This window comes from Taudactylus pleione, unplaced genomic scaffold (genome assembly GCF_031769625.1).
Source record: "Taudactylus pleione unplaced genomic scaffold, aTauple2 ptg000225l, whole genome shotgun sequence".
NCBI lineage: Eukaryota > Metazoa > Chordata > Amphibia > Anura > Myobatrachidae > Taudactylus > Taudactylus pleione.
Window position 1 is genome coordinate 9,285,001 of NW_028284627.1, and position 17,013 is coordinate 9,302,013.

Here is a 17,013-nt window from a genome sequence, read left to right on the forward strand (position 1 = left end):
AACTGAGCAGCCTTCTGCTCAACATAACCTGGTGCAAGAGACAGCTACAAGCATTCACTCTAAAATGCATATATAGGAGTTTTGTTGGTTTGTATTTACTCTATTTACTAAATGTGCTTGCACAGATAATATACTGACATTTCCTAAACACATTCAGGCCCCTGAGTTATCAGGAGGCTCAGTCTGAGGACTGAACTCAAAGTTGCGTCCATATTGGAAAGTGATCAGGACCCTCGGCCAGTTTAGGCATGTCATTTTTAGGTGACAATGCTGATATTGCTAGCCCTGGTCATTTCCATTAGTTAGATTTGAACTGTAAAGTTATATATTTCAAAACATGATTTCTTTGGAAGCTTGGCCACATGGTAATACTACTGTACAACACCAGTGGTTCCCAAACTTTTTTGAACCACGGCGCCCTAGGGTATCTGTATTGTTTTCACGGCACCCCTAAGCCAAAAGTTTAATATTGGGAAATTCAGAAAAAAATTAGTAAGTACTAAAGTGAAGTATATTGTGCTTACCCGTCATCCTTAGGTTCAGTTATGTGGTGGTGGACAGGTTTGTGCTTCTGTTTGTCCACATATTTACATTACATTGACCATAAATTATTTGATTTGGTGCTGGACCACCAACCTGAGGCACCCCAGCAAGTGTCCAGAGGCACCCCAGGGTGCCACGGCGCACAGTTTGGGAACCACTGGGATAGACTGTGCCAAATAAAACCCACCAAACCATGAAAAGGTTGTTCACTTAAAGTGTTCAGCTAAGATAAGGGAGCTGCTGGCATCTCGTCCGCAATAAGACACAGATCAACATGAATTAGTGGTGTCAGACCAGGGATAGTTATTCTCCTAGATTCTTGACCATGCACCCACTGTAAAGTGGCATTACTATGGTGAAGATCTTACCTCCGCTTTGATGTACTTGCGGATATTCCTATGTGCCCTGGAACATGCTGTGAGCAAGCTGAGGACTGGGGTGAGGCCCTCTCTGTAGCTGCATCCCTGAGATAAGAGGAGAAGGAAAAGGACTGTATTGCTAAGCAAACTGCACATAAACAGGAAATAAAAATAAAGTAAATCAACTTAGACTTCAATCCAATAATGCAATGAGATTTATCCTGCAACTGCTAGACACAAGATTCCAGTCTCCACAAATTTATCAATTAACATATTTGTAACATCCTACTGACGCTTGTACAAATAGCCCAACTCCTCAAGTCTCAGCGCTGTCCACTGCCAAGGGCAAGGCTGCTTCATTATCGCTGGCAACCTGGTGCCCAAATCACAATGCAAAAATAAAATGTTCAAATGAGACCAACAGTAATTACTAAGCTCTCCCTGAACATATCATATACCCAAGGGCAAGGCAGTCTGTTGCTCCAAGTCAGTCACTTAGAATGTGGCACAGACTTTCAAAAACCTATTGATGTAAAAACCATAGTCACACAATACAAAGAGCTGTATTCCGAATCGTACGCAGGTCATATCGAGGGCCTGATTCAGAGCCATGCACAATACCGAAGTTCACATAGTTGGGTGATTTTTTTGTGCAAATGGGCACGTTAAAAAAAATTCTAAAAACACATGCGTGCATGCAATTCACAGGGTGTATGCACAAAGGGGATGCGGTCATAATGGGGATTGCTGTGCTCAGAATGCCTGTGCCAGGATCCCGACACTTGTCAGAATTCCGGCGCTGGCATCCCGACGGTAAGTAGCGGGGTTAGGGGGAGGGTTATAGGGAGGGTTAGAGGTTAGGCACTAAGGGGGGAGGGGAAGGTTAGGTTTAGGCACCAGGGAGGGAAGGTTAGGATACCGACTGACAAGTGTCGGTATCCTAACCCTGTCAGGGTGCCGGGCGTCGGGATTCTGTACCCAACCCTGCACAAAGGCAGTTACGATCGAGACGGATGGTATCAGAAAAAGTTGTAGATAAATGATGGGCGGTGGCTATTAGTACACACTAGAATGGTCTGTTCAGTGAGCATGTTATGGGAGTGTCATGGGTGCATCAATGCAAACTGCTGTGTTCACAGATGCACAGCCACAGTCATAGGGGGCCTTGGTAAAAGGGAGAAACGACACCTGCCATAGGACTGGTGCGAGCTTTGATGTCCGGCCGATGGTGATGTAGGAGGACGCACCAATCGGCACTACAGCATGCACGGGCGCTAAAAGTGTGTGTTTGTGCGAGTGTAAGAGATCATCATGCATGAGTGTCAAGAGAGGGTTTCCAGTCACACCACAATCTGAGGCCTGCGTATGCAGACTCTCTCTAAAGTCCTCAGCAAGGAGTACGATTGACAATACCAGTGATGACAGCTGCTCTAGCAGACACAATAAGTGTGGGCGGTGCAGTCGCTGCATTCCAATTCATCCGCCATTGAATATGAGTGAGAAACAGGCACAAAAGAGGTAATTGCAATCATGTACTCTTCATTGCTCCTCTTAGCGATCTGTGCTCTAGGTACATTCAAGTAGCTCAAAAAGTGCTGGTTGGGATCTCAAAAAAGGTGCTAAAGCAGAGGTTCAAAAACACAGTACTTAAGGTTCCCCAACAATTCAGGGTTTAGAGATATCCATGGTTGACCACATGTGACTTAATTAGTACCTCAGTCAATTTGATTTAACCGTATGTGCTCAACCATGGATATCTCTAAAACCTGAACTGATTTGGAGTCTTGACCGCATTTGGGAACCTCTATGCTAGGAGGGGAAGCAGTCAGGAAGTCGACAGACGGAATCCCGACTGTCGGCTTCCCAACTATTTAATCCCAGCAAGGGGTCAAATGACAGGCGTCGAAATCCCAACGCCTGTCATTTTACCTATACCGGGAGCCTGACACCCAGCTTACCGATCAAAGGTAACCCGGGCGCAGACAGCCGTGTTTGTTAGGTTTAGGGTTCCCGGGGGGGACTTGGGGTTAGGCAACCCCTTGGGAGTTTAGGGTTAGACTAGAGGGTTAGGGTTAGGCACCCCCGGGGGGAGGTTAGGGTAAGGCACCCCCCTGGGTTTAGGCGGTAGGGAAGGGGGGGGTTAGGTTTAGACACGGGGGGAGATAAGCGTTAGGCACCCCTAAGAGAGGGGGGTTAGGGGGTAGAATAGGGTAGAAAATACTTACCTTGGGACAATGAGGATTTTCACTGCTGCCGGGATGCCGCTGTCGGGATTTGAACCGCCGGCCATGCGGTCAATCATACTGAATCCTGTGCTAGAGTCTGCTTTTGGGATGCCCTGGTTTTATATACTAATCTCAACCCGCATAAACTACATACTTTGTGGAGTCTCAACATCTCATAATGGTACAAGCATGCCAACGGACAAGGGAAGACATACTGCTTGATAATGGCATTGTAATACCAAATAGAACAATGTCAGAAAACATGGTTTGTAACCGGAGATTTTTTTTTTTTCTTTTTGCACAAAAACTGAAACCAACAGCCTGGAAAATGCTATAAAAACATACTACCCACAAATTACTGCAGACAGCGATACCTTGTCTATCCTCTTCTCCATAAAGTCCAGAATAAGCTGAATGGCCTCCATATCTGGCTCATTGTTATTAGCAGACATTTCTTTCCCTGACGGGCTTATAAGGACATCCAGGCAGGAGACCGGAACATTGCTCAACAAGTTGACTGTATTGCTGAAAAAAAAAAATATATATATTGTAATAAATAAAAATGAATTACACATTGATGCATATGTGTAGAGGAAGCAGGCGATGTGATTTGCAGGGAACATAGGCCCTGATTCCGAGCCGGACGCTATGACAGAGCGCTCGCTCTAAATCAGGACGTCTTTTTTTTTTTCTGGAGCGTCCTCCTGGCCTCTCGCATTGCTGTGGGTTGCCACCCACAGCTAATGCGAGCGGCCAGGATGATGGTCGCGATGGTCAAGACCATCGCGACCATCGGGCTTGCGACGAGACCCTTGTGGTAGGGTCTCGTGGCCGCAAGCCCCAGAGAGCTTTCGGCTCAAACAAGTGATGTCAGTGGGGGACGCCTCCAAACGGTAGGCGTTCTCATGGGAACGCCTCCGTCTGGGTAGCCACCCCCCCGTCCCGCCCACCAAAGGGGGCGTGCTGTCACTCAACATCGACAGCACGCCCCCTTTGGTGCGAGACCCGGAGCGACCAATTACCCGTCGCTATCCGGGTCTCGCGCATGCACACTGGGCCACCATCGACCCGGTTGCGAGCGCTCAGCGCTTGCGGCCGGGTCTGAATCAGGCCCATAGTTCACATACCTGTAAGAAGTTCTGGTGTCATGTATATGCACCTGCCTCACACAGCTGTCATATTGCTCGCACACAAGAAAAAACTTTTTCATACAGCATATTTTGTTTTATTATCGGCAAGTACAAAAAAAAAAAGCTCATGTGCAGGTGGTCATGAAACCACTGAAGCTATTATACCAGAGTTTAAAGAAAGATTGTTGCAGAGGGTATCCGGTCTTTAGGTCTACAGTAAAAAGGTAGACAATGTTTAGGTAGACAATACAAGTTAGAAAGGCAATAGGTCAACAGGGTCTGAAGGTCGACACACTAAAGGTCGACTAGTAAGATGGTCGAAAAAGAGTGTGTCAACATGGGCATTAGGTCAACACAAAAATGGTCGCTTTTTTTGTTTTTGTTTAAGGGTTAGGCACCAGGAGGGATGGTTAGGGTCAGACAGCTACCCCGATGGTTAGGGTTAGGCACCAGGAGGGAGGGTTAGGCACCAAGGGGAGTGTTAGGGTGAAGATTTAGGCTTGGAAAAAAAACACTATGTGTTTTGACTTGACCCTGTCGGCATTCTGTCCAAATCAACCATTAACGTGTCGACCTATTGCCTGTCTAAATTGTATTGTATTGTATTGTATTGTCTGATACTCTGCAACGAGTGATGCACACTCGTTGCAGAGTATCAGAGACTTTCATAGGGCAAAATATCCTCCATTATATAGTACATAGTGTGAGAGAGGGATTGTCTCTCACCTGCGTTACCCATATTCTGGTGGGATCAGCTCCCTCCAAGGGAGGTTAAAGCAAAGCCTGTGCAGTTTGCAGCAGCAAAGGAGATTTGGAATCCCGGGTTTTCAAGGTTGCACAAGCCCAGCTGCAAGTCATTATTGAAGACAGGAAGAGTTTAAAACTTTCACTCACCCCGTGCCCTGGGCACTGATGCCGAATAGCGGCCAGCGAGTAGGCGTGTGATTAGTGCCAGGGACAGACTGAATAGCTGTGCTGGGAAGCATGGCAGGAGGTGGCTGCATTCCATGGCAGCAGACTGAACACTAGAGACTTGGTGCTGGATTATTTCAGTTCACCTGTTTATTTAATTTCTAGGCCTGCTATCCCAGGCTACTATGTGTGTTTGCTAAAGAACAGTGTCTGCTTCCATTAAAAGACACTGGTACACTGGGAATGTGCCTGCCGTGTGTCCTTATTTCTCTGACCCTGTTAGAATAGGGGCCGATTCAGAGATGTATGCAGACGATCAGGTTTGTGTACAACTCCGATGTTTGAAGATCTGCGCACGATCTTTACTGAGCATGTGCAGATCTCCTTCTGTGAGCTCGCAAGGGCCAGATGCTTGATGGAGAGGCTGCGGGCATTTGGGGGTAGAGCGGGGGCGACGACTGCCAGTGTCCCAGAAAATGGAGGGGGGGGGGGGAAGGGGCGTCACTGCACGTGTTAAAGCCAGTGGCTGCTTCCTTGGCTTTAGCTGTGTGAAAACCGCGGCCATCCTGAGTAACCTGAAGGTCACTCATGTGACTGATGGTCACGCAGATGATCCGCGGAGCAGTGGATCACAGAAGCCTATTGACACAAGAAGCCTCCTACAACATTAGCATACTATAGCATTGCTGCTGAGTCCAAAGACTAATAGCTTTATATGTATACAACTCTAAATCAGGCGCATAGTACAATATCGGTGCCTTCTGTTAGGAAACAGATGGCATCCATGTTGTCAGCAAGTGATTCTGCACCAACTGCAGAAGGTACAGAAAAAACGTTGCACCTTGTAAGAAGAGGATGGAAACATGGAGTAGTGCCTTGTGTGTCTCCGTGTTTCCTGCACACTACTAATGGAGTGCCAAATGAAATTACCGGTTACTAGTAAATAGTTATACTGCATTCTTATACACTTGTTTCAGGTCACTTAGTGGGAGATGTACCAAGCCTTCTAAAGAGAGGGGAAGTGGATCAGTGGAGAAGTTAAGGGGCCTATCCATTAGAAGATTGGTCTTTCACAAAAACAGAGACAAAAAACTTTTACTGCCAACAAAAAAGTCTTTCATGCAAAAGTCGTTCACAAACATAATAGACTTTTGTGAACAATTTATTTATAGACCAAGGACCAAATTTTTAATGAGTGCAGTGAATATTCATTAAGGAAGTCGTTTGCCGTTCACCGTTGGTCGTCCACTGCATATCCACTGAATAACTTTCTAAGGTCGTTCAGCAATAAACAGAAATTGACCAGCATGTTCGAACGGCAAAAGACTCCGACAGTTGTTCACGGGAGTGCGCGTCGCAGGACGTTTGTAGCTTATCCATTACACGACTTTTTAGACGATCCGACCAAAACCTCCTGGTTTTGGTCGGATTGTTCACAAAGTCGTGTAATGGATAGGCCCCTTTACTCATAGCAACCAATCAGCTTCTAGCTAGCATTTGTCAAGCACATTCTATAAAATGATAGGTTGTAGCTGATTGTTTGTTATGGTCAAAGTCTCCACTGGTCCACTTCCCCACTCTTTAGAAGGCTTCGTACATCTCCCCCTTACAGTAAACAATGGGTACATTTTAGCAGCACAACAGTACGTTTAGACCTGTAAGCTAGTAGCTGGGTGTGACATTCAGCCAGGCTGCCTTATGTATACAGTGTATCTAAGGAGCTCCAAGCAATTCCTTCACTGATCTAGGCACATTTAGCACCAGGTATGTTCAATACATAGGCAACACAAGGCAAAGCTTTACAAACACGCTGCTGCAACTTCTGTAGTGTCTTTTGCTGTAACTGCGTCTGTGGCTTTATGTTAATGCTAGTATCAGCCCTTCCCCTGGTGTACAAGCCTGCGTCTGACGGCGCAGGGACTGAGACGCCCACTTTGTGCGCCTTTAGACAGTACCATGCAGTGGCGGTTTTAGGGGCGGGCTAACAGAGCCGTCACCCGGAGTGCCGGCCCCTAGAGGGCGCCACTGAATCCCCAGGAGAGAGGCAAAATAAAAAGACCAACGCCGCTTTGCCCCCCACTAGCCACTATCGCAGGGAGTCTGCATTTGCCAGGCGCCCGCTGATATTTGTTATCAGCAGGCACTCGGCTCCCTCCCTGCAGCGGCAGCCGAAAGCCAGAGCTCCCTCCTGAGCTCCGGCTTCCGGCAGAGAGCACTATGGGAGGGACGTCATGACGTAATGACGTCTCTCCCATAGATACGTGGTGGAGCTGCGGTCGGACCGGACAGCAGCGGACGCAGGAGCGGGGCTTAAGGTAAGTATTGTAGTATTGTGTTTGTATTTTTTTTTTTTTTTTTTTCAGAAGCACCAGCACTGGGGGCACGTCTATAGGGGGCATGGCTACAGGGGACATGGCTATAGGTGGGCATTACTACAACGGGCATGGCTATAAGGGGCATAGCTATAGGGGGGCATGGCTATAAGGGGCATTACTACTGGGGGCATTACTACTGAGGGAAATGGCTATAGGGGGCATTACTACTAGGGGCATGGCTATAAGGGGGCATAATTCGAATTGGGGATAATGTATTATAAAGGGAATTACTGTGTGTGGCACAATGTATTATACAGGACATTACTGTGTGTGGCACAATGTATTATACAGGACATTACTGCGTGTGGCATAATGTATTATAAAGGGCATTGCTGCGTGTGGCATAATGTGTTATACAGGGCATTACTGCGTGTGGCATAATGTGTTATACAGGGCATTACTGCGTGTGGCATAATGTGTTATACAGTGCATTACTGCGTGTGGCATAATGTGTTATAAAGGCCATTACTACATGTAGCATAATGTGTTATAAAGGGCATTACTGAGTGTGGCATAATGTGTTATACAGGGCATTACTGCGTGTGGTATGTGTTATACAGGGCATTACTTCATGTGGCATAATGTGTTATAAAGGGCATTACTGTGCAAGACACTCTGTGTAAGGTGCATTACTGCACATGGCAATTATTCGCCACAAGGGGGAGCTTGGGGGAAGCCCAGCACCTTTGTAAGTGCTGGGCACGCCCCACAGTGTGATGAATTGGGGGTGTTCTGCAAGGACACGCCCCCTTTCCGGAAGCGCTTGCGCTTTCACCACGTGCAGAGGCACGCCATCTAAAAAAAAGTTTTTTGGGGTTTTTTTTTGGTATCGGGGCGCAACTGGTAACTTTCACCCTGAGCTCCACAATGTCTAGAACTGGCCCTGGTACCATGGAAAGCATCATCGAAACTTGCACCTGCCCCTTGCTAGGTGCAGACCGTACGGCCTCCAATGTGAGAGATTAAGTGTCTGAGTTCACAATAACACGTTCGCCACTATCCCGTAACATGCCCATAAGAAGGGCCACCTCCCAGTCACCGCAGTACATTATCGATACCGTGCGTACACACAAGACGCGTGTGCTGTACTAGTTTTTAGGGATTTTTTTTGCATGTAAAAGCAAAATATCACTCTACGCTGTGAGCATTGGGATTGCATTAGACTCAGGCCCTAAGTTCTAAGCAACACGAACTGGTGCAAAAGATAAGAGCAGGATCATTTTCATTCCATTATTCTCTTCTAAAAAGCACTTGAGAGGTACCTAAGTGTACCCACATATGTCCCTGCTGGTCACAGGGCTGAGACTTCCAACTCAAAGGGGTAACAGACAGAAAGCACCCATCGTTTTTCTAACAGTATTATACAAAGTACAGATCGCTTTAACCTATTAACATGGAGATATTATTGTATTGAAGGGATATAGGACCTTATTCAGAGTCGGTTGTTGCGGCCGCACGGTCGTACACCACCGATGTTCGCTATACTGCGCATGTGTAAAGTTCGCAATGCGCGTGTGCAAACTAGCCGCTACGATCAGAAATTTCTCTCTCCATGAACACAGCCAGGTCGGTAGTTTGAGTGACAGAATGAGGCGTTTGTGGGTGGTAACAGGGGAAGGTGCTTGAAAACGGGGCAGTGGAGATCCGAACGCAGGCGTGCCTAATTATGCGAATGGCGTTTTATGGGAGTGCATACGGTTTATGGGAGTGCATAATTAACAAAGTAGCGTCATGGCACATGTGACATGGGAGGTTTTTACACTGACATGATCGTAGAGCTTAAGAGAGGGTATGGTCAACCTTAAGCTCTACGACCAGTTTCGATGGTTCCCGATGGTCTCGATTAATCCTTATATGCCCGGAGATGACGTGCAATGCGTATGAGAAGGGGGCGTATTTTTTGGAATTCCGACCGCTTCCTCCCCTTGGTCGGCCAGCTACCGATCCGAACTTAGGGATGCAACATGCGAGGGAATCATTTGAATATCCGGCCCCTTTTCCCGTACGACCGTGCGGCCGCTTCGACAGACTCTGAATGAGGTCCATAGTGCGAAATTGTCCATTACTACTGTAACAGATTCCCGATTAGGGAATGGGCAATCTCACAAGTATCACTACCTTCCCAGCCCTTTCTAACAAGCCCAAACTAAATGCCTTCACCGCTAACAAAATGACAACATCTTCCGCATAACTGTGCCTGAACAATCCTTTCCCGAAAAGGGGACATACCAATCTTGTTCAGGGCCCTGACAGTTTTATTTGTGTAGCACAAGCATATGAAATGATCTCCATATCAGAGACTTTGGTTGTGAGCAAGGAATTTTCACAATAGTACTTGCATTCCTAAGCCAGTATGTATGTAACATTACTTACCCCCTCTTCTCCCCAGTGATCATCAATCACCCGGAGATGGCATCCACCCCCTCCGCTCTCCTCCCCCCTCTGGACCTGCTGGGGATTGCCTTACAATAAAACCGCCTGACAATGTCCCACTCTGGAATACCTCTGTGTGGGAATGAAGAGCAGTTTGCCACAAGATGCTACACGGTTTTAAGTAAACAGTATTCAGATATGGCATTTCCAGCAATGATTGTGGTCTATTTCTTACTGCTACATATTTGATAATAAAATATTCTAGCTTACCTTTTACATACATTATACTGTGACACTATCAACTTAATATATCCAGAAAGGCTTCTGTGCCTTGAGCAGTATTAAAAAATATATGATAGATAGACGTGAGGGGCTGACTCAGGATTAGACAGAGGTCTGAATTGCGGACAGATCTTTGCGATGTTTCCAGTATGGAATCGATAAGACGACGATTGGGTGGATCGACCACGTTGGACAATCAAGTAAAACAATCCTGACCGTTTTTATATACATAAAAAGAACGCTAATTGTTCATATACATACAGGGAACACTAATTGTTCATATACATAAACAGAACGCTAATTGTTCATATACATACAGGGAACGCAAATTGTTCATATACTTACAGGGAACGCAAATTGTTCATATACTTACAGGGAACGAAATTGTTCATATACATACAGGGAACACTAATTGTTCATACATACATACAGGGAACGCAAATTGTTCACATACATACAGGGAATGCAAATTGTTCATATACATACAGGGAACGCAAATTGTTCACATACATTCAGGGAACGCTAATTGTTTACATACATACATGGAACGCTAATTGTTCACATACATACAGGGAATGCAAATTATTCACATACTTACAGGGAACGCTAATTGTTCATACATACATACATACATACATGGAACGCTAATTGTTCACATACATACAGGGAATGCAAATTGTTCATATACATACAGGGAACGTAAATTGTTCACATACATACAGGGAATGCAAATTGTTTACATACATACAGGGAATGCAAATTGTTCATATACATACAGGGAACGCAAATTGTTCACATACATACAGGGAACGCTAATTGTTTACATACATACAGGGAACGCTAATTGTTCACATACATACAGGGAATGCTAATTGTTCACATACATACAGGGAATGCAAATTGTTCATATACATACAGGGAACGCTAATTGTTTACATACATACATGGAACGCTAATTGTTCACATACATACAGGGAACGCAAATTATTCACATACTTACAGGGAACGCTAATTGTTCATACATACATACATACATACATACAGGGAACGCTAATTGTTCACATACATACAGGGAATGCTAATTGTTCACATACATACAGGGAATGCAAATTGTTCACATACATACAGGGAATGCAAATTGTTCATATACATACAGGGAACGCTAATTGTTCATACATACATACAGGGAACGCAAATTGTTCATATACATACAGGGAATGCAAATTGTTCATATACATACAGGGAACGCTAATTGTTCATACATACATACAGGGAACGCAAATTGTTCATATACATACAGGGAACGCAAATTGTTCATAGACTTACAGGAAACGCAAATTGTTCATATACTTACAGGGAACGAAATTGTTCATATACATACAGGGAACGCTAATTGTTCATACATACATACAGGGAACGCAAATTGTTCACATACATACAGGGAATGCAAATTGTTCATATACATACAGGGAACGCAAATTGTTCACATACATTCAGGGAACGCTAATTGTTTACATACATACATGGAACGCTAATTGTTCACATACATACAGGGAATGCAAATTATTCACATACTTACAGGGAACGCTAATTGTTCATACATACATACATACATACATACATACATACATGGAACGCTAATTGTTCACATACATACAGGGAATGCAAATTGTTCATATACATACAGGGAACGTAAATTGTTCACATACATACACAGAACGCTAATTGTTCATATACATATACGGAAAGCTAATTGTCCATATACAGTACATACAGGGAGCACTAATTGTTTATATACATACACGCACACATTAGCACAATGGTTAGCACTGGTGGTAGGTATAATTCTGACATGGGTGCTATCCATGTGGCTTTGCTGTGGGTACTCTGGTTTCCTCATATTGTTTGTTCCTAAAAAACATAGGTAGATTGATGGACGTGTGTGTGAAAATTGCTGGTTCCAGATGTGTAACAGATTTTGGGGGGAATTCAATTACCTGCGGTAAATTACCACGGGTAATTAAGAGGAGTAGCCTCTGGCTTTAACACGTGGGGCTATTCAATTAGCCTCCCGCATTCGCCAGATATTGTTAAACACGTGCATTAACAAGGGATACTGGTTGTAAACGCACAGGATATGTGACAAGGTCACTGACCTGTGCGTTAACTGGCAGTTATCCCCTGATAGACCCGCATAGAAATCCCCAATAAGTGGGGCTAATTGAATCCAGGCCGGCAATCAATTAGCACCCTTTCAATTAATGGGGCTAATTAATCCCGCCCAAAAATTCTGATTGTCCAGTGTGGTGCAGTTTTTTGGTGCTGTGTAAGTTAAATATGTTGAAAGATGAACTTGTGTCATTGAATCAACTTTATCCTTCTACCAAATAAGAAAAAAAAAAAACTAAATATTTTATTTCTGGAGACGTACATGGTGAAGAAAGAGGAAGCTTAAAGTGAAATTTAAATGGACTCTAGAGGCATGCTGTATGCAAGAAATCTGCTGATGTATTGCGGTAACCCTGTGTAATACGTATAAAGTCATTCCAGAAGACACCAGAAAGAGTCAAATCAATAATGACAGGAAATGAACTCTACGTTATCATTCACTGACCTGCTCAAACAGGAAAGTGCTGAATGCTTTTACACAGCGATCAAACTCATTTATGGCAAGAGATAATTTATATGGTATGTTAGTGACCACATACATTTTTCAAGAAGGCTTCACTCTTTCGTGTACCAAATTTCCCTTTTTCAAGACAGATAAGATGTTCTAGTAGCATTGTGTATATTAAAAAGCATTACATGGGTTAAAGCAGGTGAAATTAACAAATTAAAAAAAAAATACAAATCAGCTAGTTCTCACATGTAAGTATACAAAATGCGTGTGTAGATTTAAGAAAAAAATTATTTTTTTTATGTGTTTAAAATAAATAAATAAAAAAAAAATTTATTCGACCAAACAAGTCGGCCTGGTATTTCTAGCAAGGTTAGATCTGACAGCTGTTGATGTCATCAGTCCATGGTTACACCCAGTCTACAGTGGATCCATCTGTATCGGCAGGCAGGGGTCAATCCAAAACAGATCCCCTTTGCAGTTTCACATGCATCTCTGCATATATAGGAAAACTGTGATTAGTCACTATAGTGACACTACAGGATTGTCGGTGATGAATGAGAATGTCCGCTATTCTGCGTTGAGTTATACATTTATTCCTCACATCCGGTGAGCCAGGTACCATACGGAATACTTCCTGGTCGCTTCCCTGGAACTCAAGGCAGTCGTAGGCATCCAGGCTCTGTGCATGGTGCCTACTGTCCTTAGACATAAGCTACTGATGGCTGTCGGGTAGGGGATATAACAAGAGATATGGTAAGAACTTACCTTTGTTATCTCTGTTTCTACGAAGTCCATAGGGTCCACAGGGTTGACCTTGGGGTTATAGCTGGAACAGGATCCATGGGCACCACACAGTTAAGCTTTTAGCTCCCAGGATGCACTTGGGTCCTCCTCTATACCCCGCCCCCGAGCCACAGGCACCTCAGTTGGTAAGCAGCCTAGGCCGGAGGAGAATATGGAACAGAGAGAAGGAAGACTGGAACACACAAGAAACCATACTCACAGCAATAGGAGACGGAAAACCGGTGACCAGCCACACAGCCCATTTGAAGCCAGGTGCGTCAGGGCGGGCGCCCTGTGGACCCTATGGACTTCGTAGAAACAGAGATAACAAAGGTAAGTTCTTACCATATCTCTTGTTTTCTACTTCAGGGTCCATAGGGGGTCCACAGGGTTGACCTTGGGGGATGTCCCAAAGCAGTTCAACTAAGGGCGGGGACGCTCCTGTGCTGAAAGGAGCACCCGGCGCCCAAAGGAAGCATCCTGAGAGGCGAAGGTGTCAAACGCATAGAACCTCAAAAACGTTTGAATAGAAGACCAAGTGGCCGCCTTACACAGCTGAACAGCAGAAGCGCCACGTCTAGCAGCCCAAGAGGGACCCGCAGAACGAGTGGAATGAGCCTTAACAGAGGCTGGCACAGGTAAACCCTCTTGTGCATAAGCCTCACAAATAACGGAACGAAGCCAACGGGCTAATGTTTGTTTGTTGGCAGGCCAACCCCTCTTGTGAAAACCAAAGAGGATAAACAAGGAATCAGACTTCCTAACCGAAGCCGTCCGGTCTACATAAATTCTAAGCGCCCGGACCACATCTAAGGAAGTCTCACCAGCTGAAAGACCAGGGGACTGAAAAGCTGGCACAACAAGTTCCTGATTAATGTGGAACTTCGAGACCACTTTGGGCAAAAACTCAGGACGAGTGCGGAGCACCGCTCTGTCCTGGTGAAAAATCAGGAAAGGAGGGCGACAGGAAAGCGCCCCCAATTCAGACACCCTCCTGGCCGAAGCAATTGCCAGGAGAAAAACCGTCTTAAATGTCAGCCACTTGAGCTCCACCGCCTCAAGAGGCTCAAACGGAGGACCCTGCAGGACCCGTAGCACCACCGTCAAGTCCCAAGGAGCCACAGGAGGCACAAAGGGAGGCTGGATCCTGAGAACACCCTGGAAAAAGGTGTGAACGTCTGGTAGTATTGCAATCCGCCGTTGAAACCACACGGACAAGGCGGACACATGAACCTTCAGAGATGCAAGGCGTAAGCCGAGATCCAATCCTGACTGAAGAAATTCCAAGATCCTAGAAACTCGGAACACCTGAGGATCATAATGTCTGGACTCACACCACTGAAAGTAAGTGTGCCACACTCTGTGATAAATCCGTGCTGAAGTAGGCTTGCGTGCCCGGAGCATGGTACCAATAACCGAACTGGAGAAGCTGTCTCAAGAGCCACGCCGTCAAAGACAGCCGACCCAGATCCGGGTAAAGGCAGGGCCCCTGAGACAACAGGTCCCGACGCTGAGGAAGAAGGTACGGAGCGTCGATGGAGAGGCTCCTGAGATCGGAGTACCAAGGACGTCTGGGCCACGCCGGAGCTACCAGCACGAGCATGCCGCCGTCCTGCTTGAATTTCCGCAGAACCCGAGGAAGCAGGGATAGCGGAGGAAACAGATACGCCAGGTGAAACGTCCATTTCACCGACAGCGCGTCCACCAGAGTTGCGCCTGCGTCTCTTGTCCTTGACCGGTAAACGGGCAACTTGTGATTGTGACGGGAGGCCATCAAGTCCAGCTCCGGCAGTCCCCACCTGTCCACGAGTAGCTGAAACACCTCTGGGTGAAGCGACCATTCCCCGGGATGCACGTCGTGACGGCTGAGGAAGTCCGCCTCCCAATTGAGGACTCCGGGGATGAAGACCGCCGAGATCGCCGGAATGTGACCCTCCGCCCAAGTCAGGATACGAGACACCTCCGACATCGCTGCCTGACTGCGAGTTCCGCCTTGGTGGTTGATATACGCCACCGTGGTGGCGTTGTCGGACTGCACCTGTACCGCCCTTCCGTGAAGAGCGGGGCCGGACGACTGCAGGGCCCTGTATACTGCCCGCAGTTCCAGGATGTTCATGTGGAGAAGTGCTTCTTCCGCTGACCAACGACCCTGAAGCGACAAAGAGACGGTCACTGCCCCCCAACCCCGGAGACTGGCATCCGTCGTGAGCAGGACCCAGTCCGGGATCCAAAATGGGCGCCCCTCGACCAGATGAGCTGTCTGAAGCCACCAAGCCAAAGATTGCCGAACGTCCGGAGACAACACCAGCACCTGAGAGCGGATCCGGTGAGGTAACCCGTTCCATTCTGATAGAATCAGCCCCTGCAGGGGCCGGGAATGAAACCGGGCAAATTCCACCATGTCGAATGTCGACACCATGGACCCCAGAACTCTCATAGCCGAATGGACCGACAGGCGGCAACGGCTCAGGCAACTGTGTATCCGCAGCTGTAGGGAGGCGACCTTCTCTGGAGTCAGGAAGATCCTTTGCTGACGCGAATCCAGCAGGGCTCCCAAATGAACCATCCGCTGAGATGGAATCAGGGAGGACTTTTTCCAATTTATCAACCACCCGTGTGCTTGCAGGCAAGCGATCGTCAGGTGGAGATGTTGAAGCAGTACCTCCGGGGAGCTCGCCAGCAACAGGAGGTCGTCCAGATACGGCAGCAGCCGTACATTCTGGTTCCGAAGATGTGCGGCCATGACCGCCATAATCTTCGTGAACACCCTCGGTGCCGTGGAGAGACCAAAGGGTAGCGCCCGGAACTGATAGTGGTGTTGAAGGATAGCGAACCTCAGATACCGCTGGTGTGAAGATGCTATCGGAACATGGAGGTAGGCGTCCTGGATGTCCAGGGACACCATGTAATCCCCCGGTTCCATCGCCAGAATGATGGAACGTAACGTTTCCATCCTGAACTTGGGAACTCTGAGGAATCTGTTCAGAGACTTCAAGTTGAGGATAGGGCGATGAGAACCATTGGGTTTCTGCACCAGAAACAGAGACGAATAATACCCCGTCCCTCGTTGTGATAGAGGAACGGGAACAATGACCCCTGCTTTCAGCAAGGACTCTATAGCCTCCTGAACCTGTAACGCCTTGGTCCTGTCCTGAGAAGGACTTGTGCAGAAAAACTGGTGGGGTGGTCTGTGCCGAAAAGACAGGGCGTACCCCTGGGAGACCACTTCTCGAACCCAGGCATCCGTGGTGGTATTGTGCCAGCACTGGGCAAATAGAAGAAGTCGGCCTCCCACTCTGAGATCCCCCAGAGGGAGGCCCGTCCCATCAGGCCGCAGGTTTATCTTCCTGCTTGGAAGAAGGGCGCCGAGCACTCCAGACTTGCTTCTTGGGTTTAGAGGCAGTCTTACTC

The 17,013-nt window shown here is 46.7% G+C and overlaps 1 protein-coding gene across 1 annotated transcript in view; it reads right to left on the reverse strand.

The window, feature by feature from the left end:
• Positions 1 to 17,013, reverse strand: part of RIC8B (RIC8 guanine nucleotide exchange factor B) — a 95,701-nt gene that overhangs the window by 36,949 nt on the left and 41,739 nt on the right. Inside the window, exons 5-6 of the mRNA XM_088478924.1 lie at positions 3,502 to 3,652; positions 912 to 1,007 (exon numbers count right to left, since the gene is read on the reverse strand). Of these exons, the coding sequence (XP_088335050.1) occupies positions 912 to 1,007; positions 3,502 to 3,652 (247 nt within the window). The remainder of the gene's footprint in view (positions 1 to 911; positions 1,008 to 3,501; positions 3,653 to 17,013) is intronic.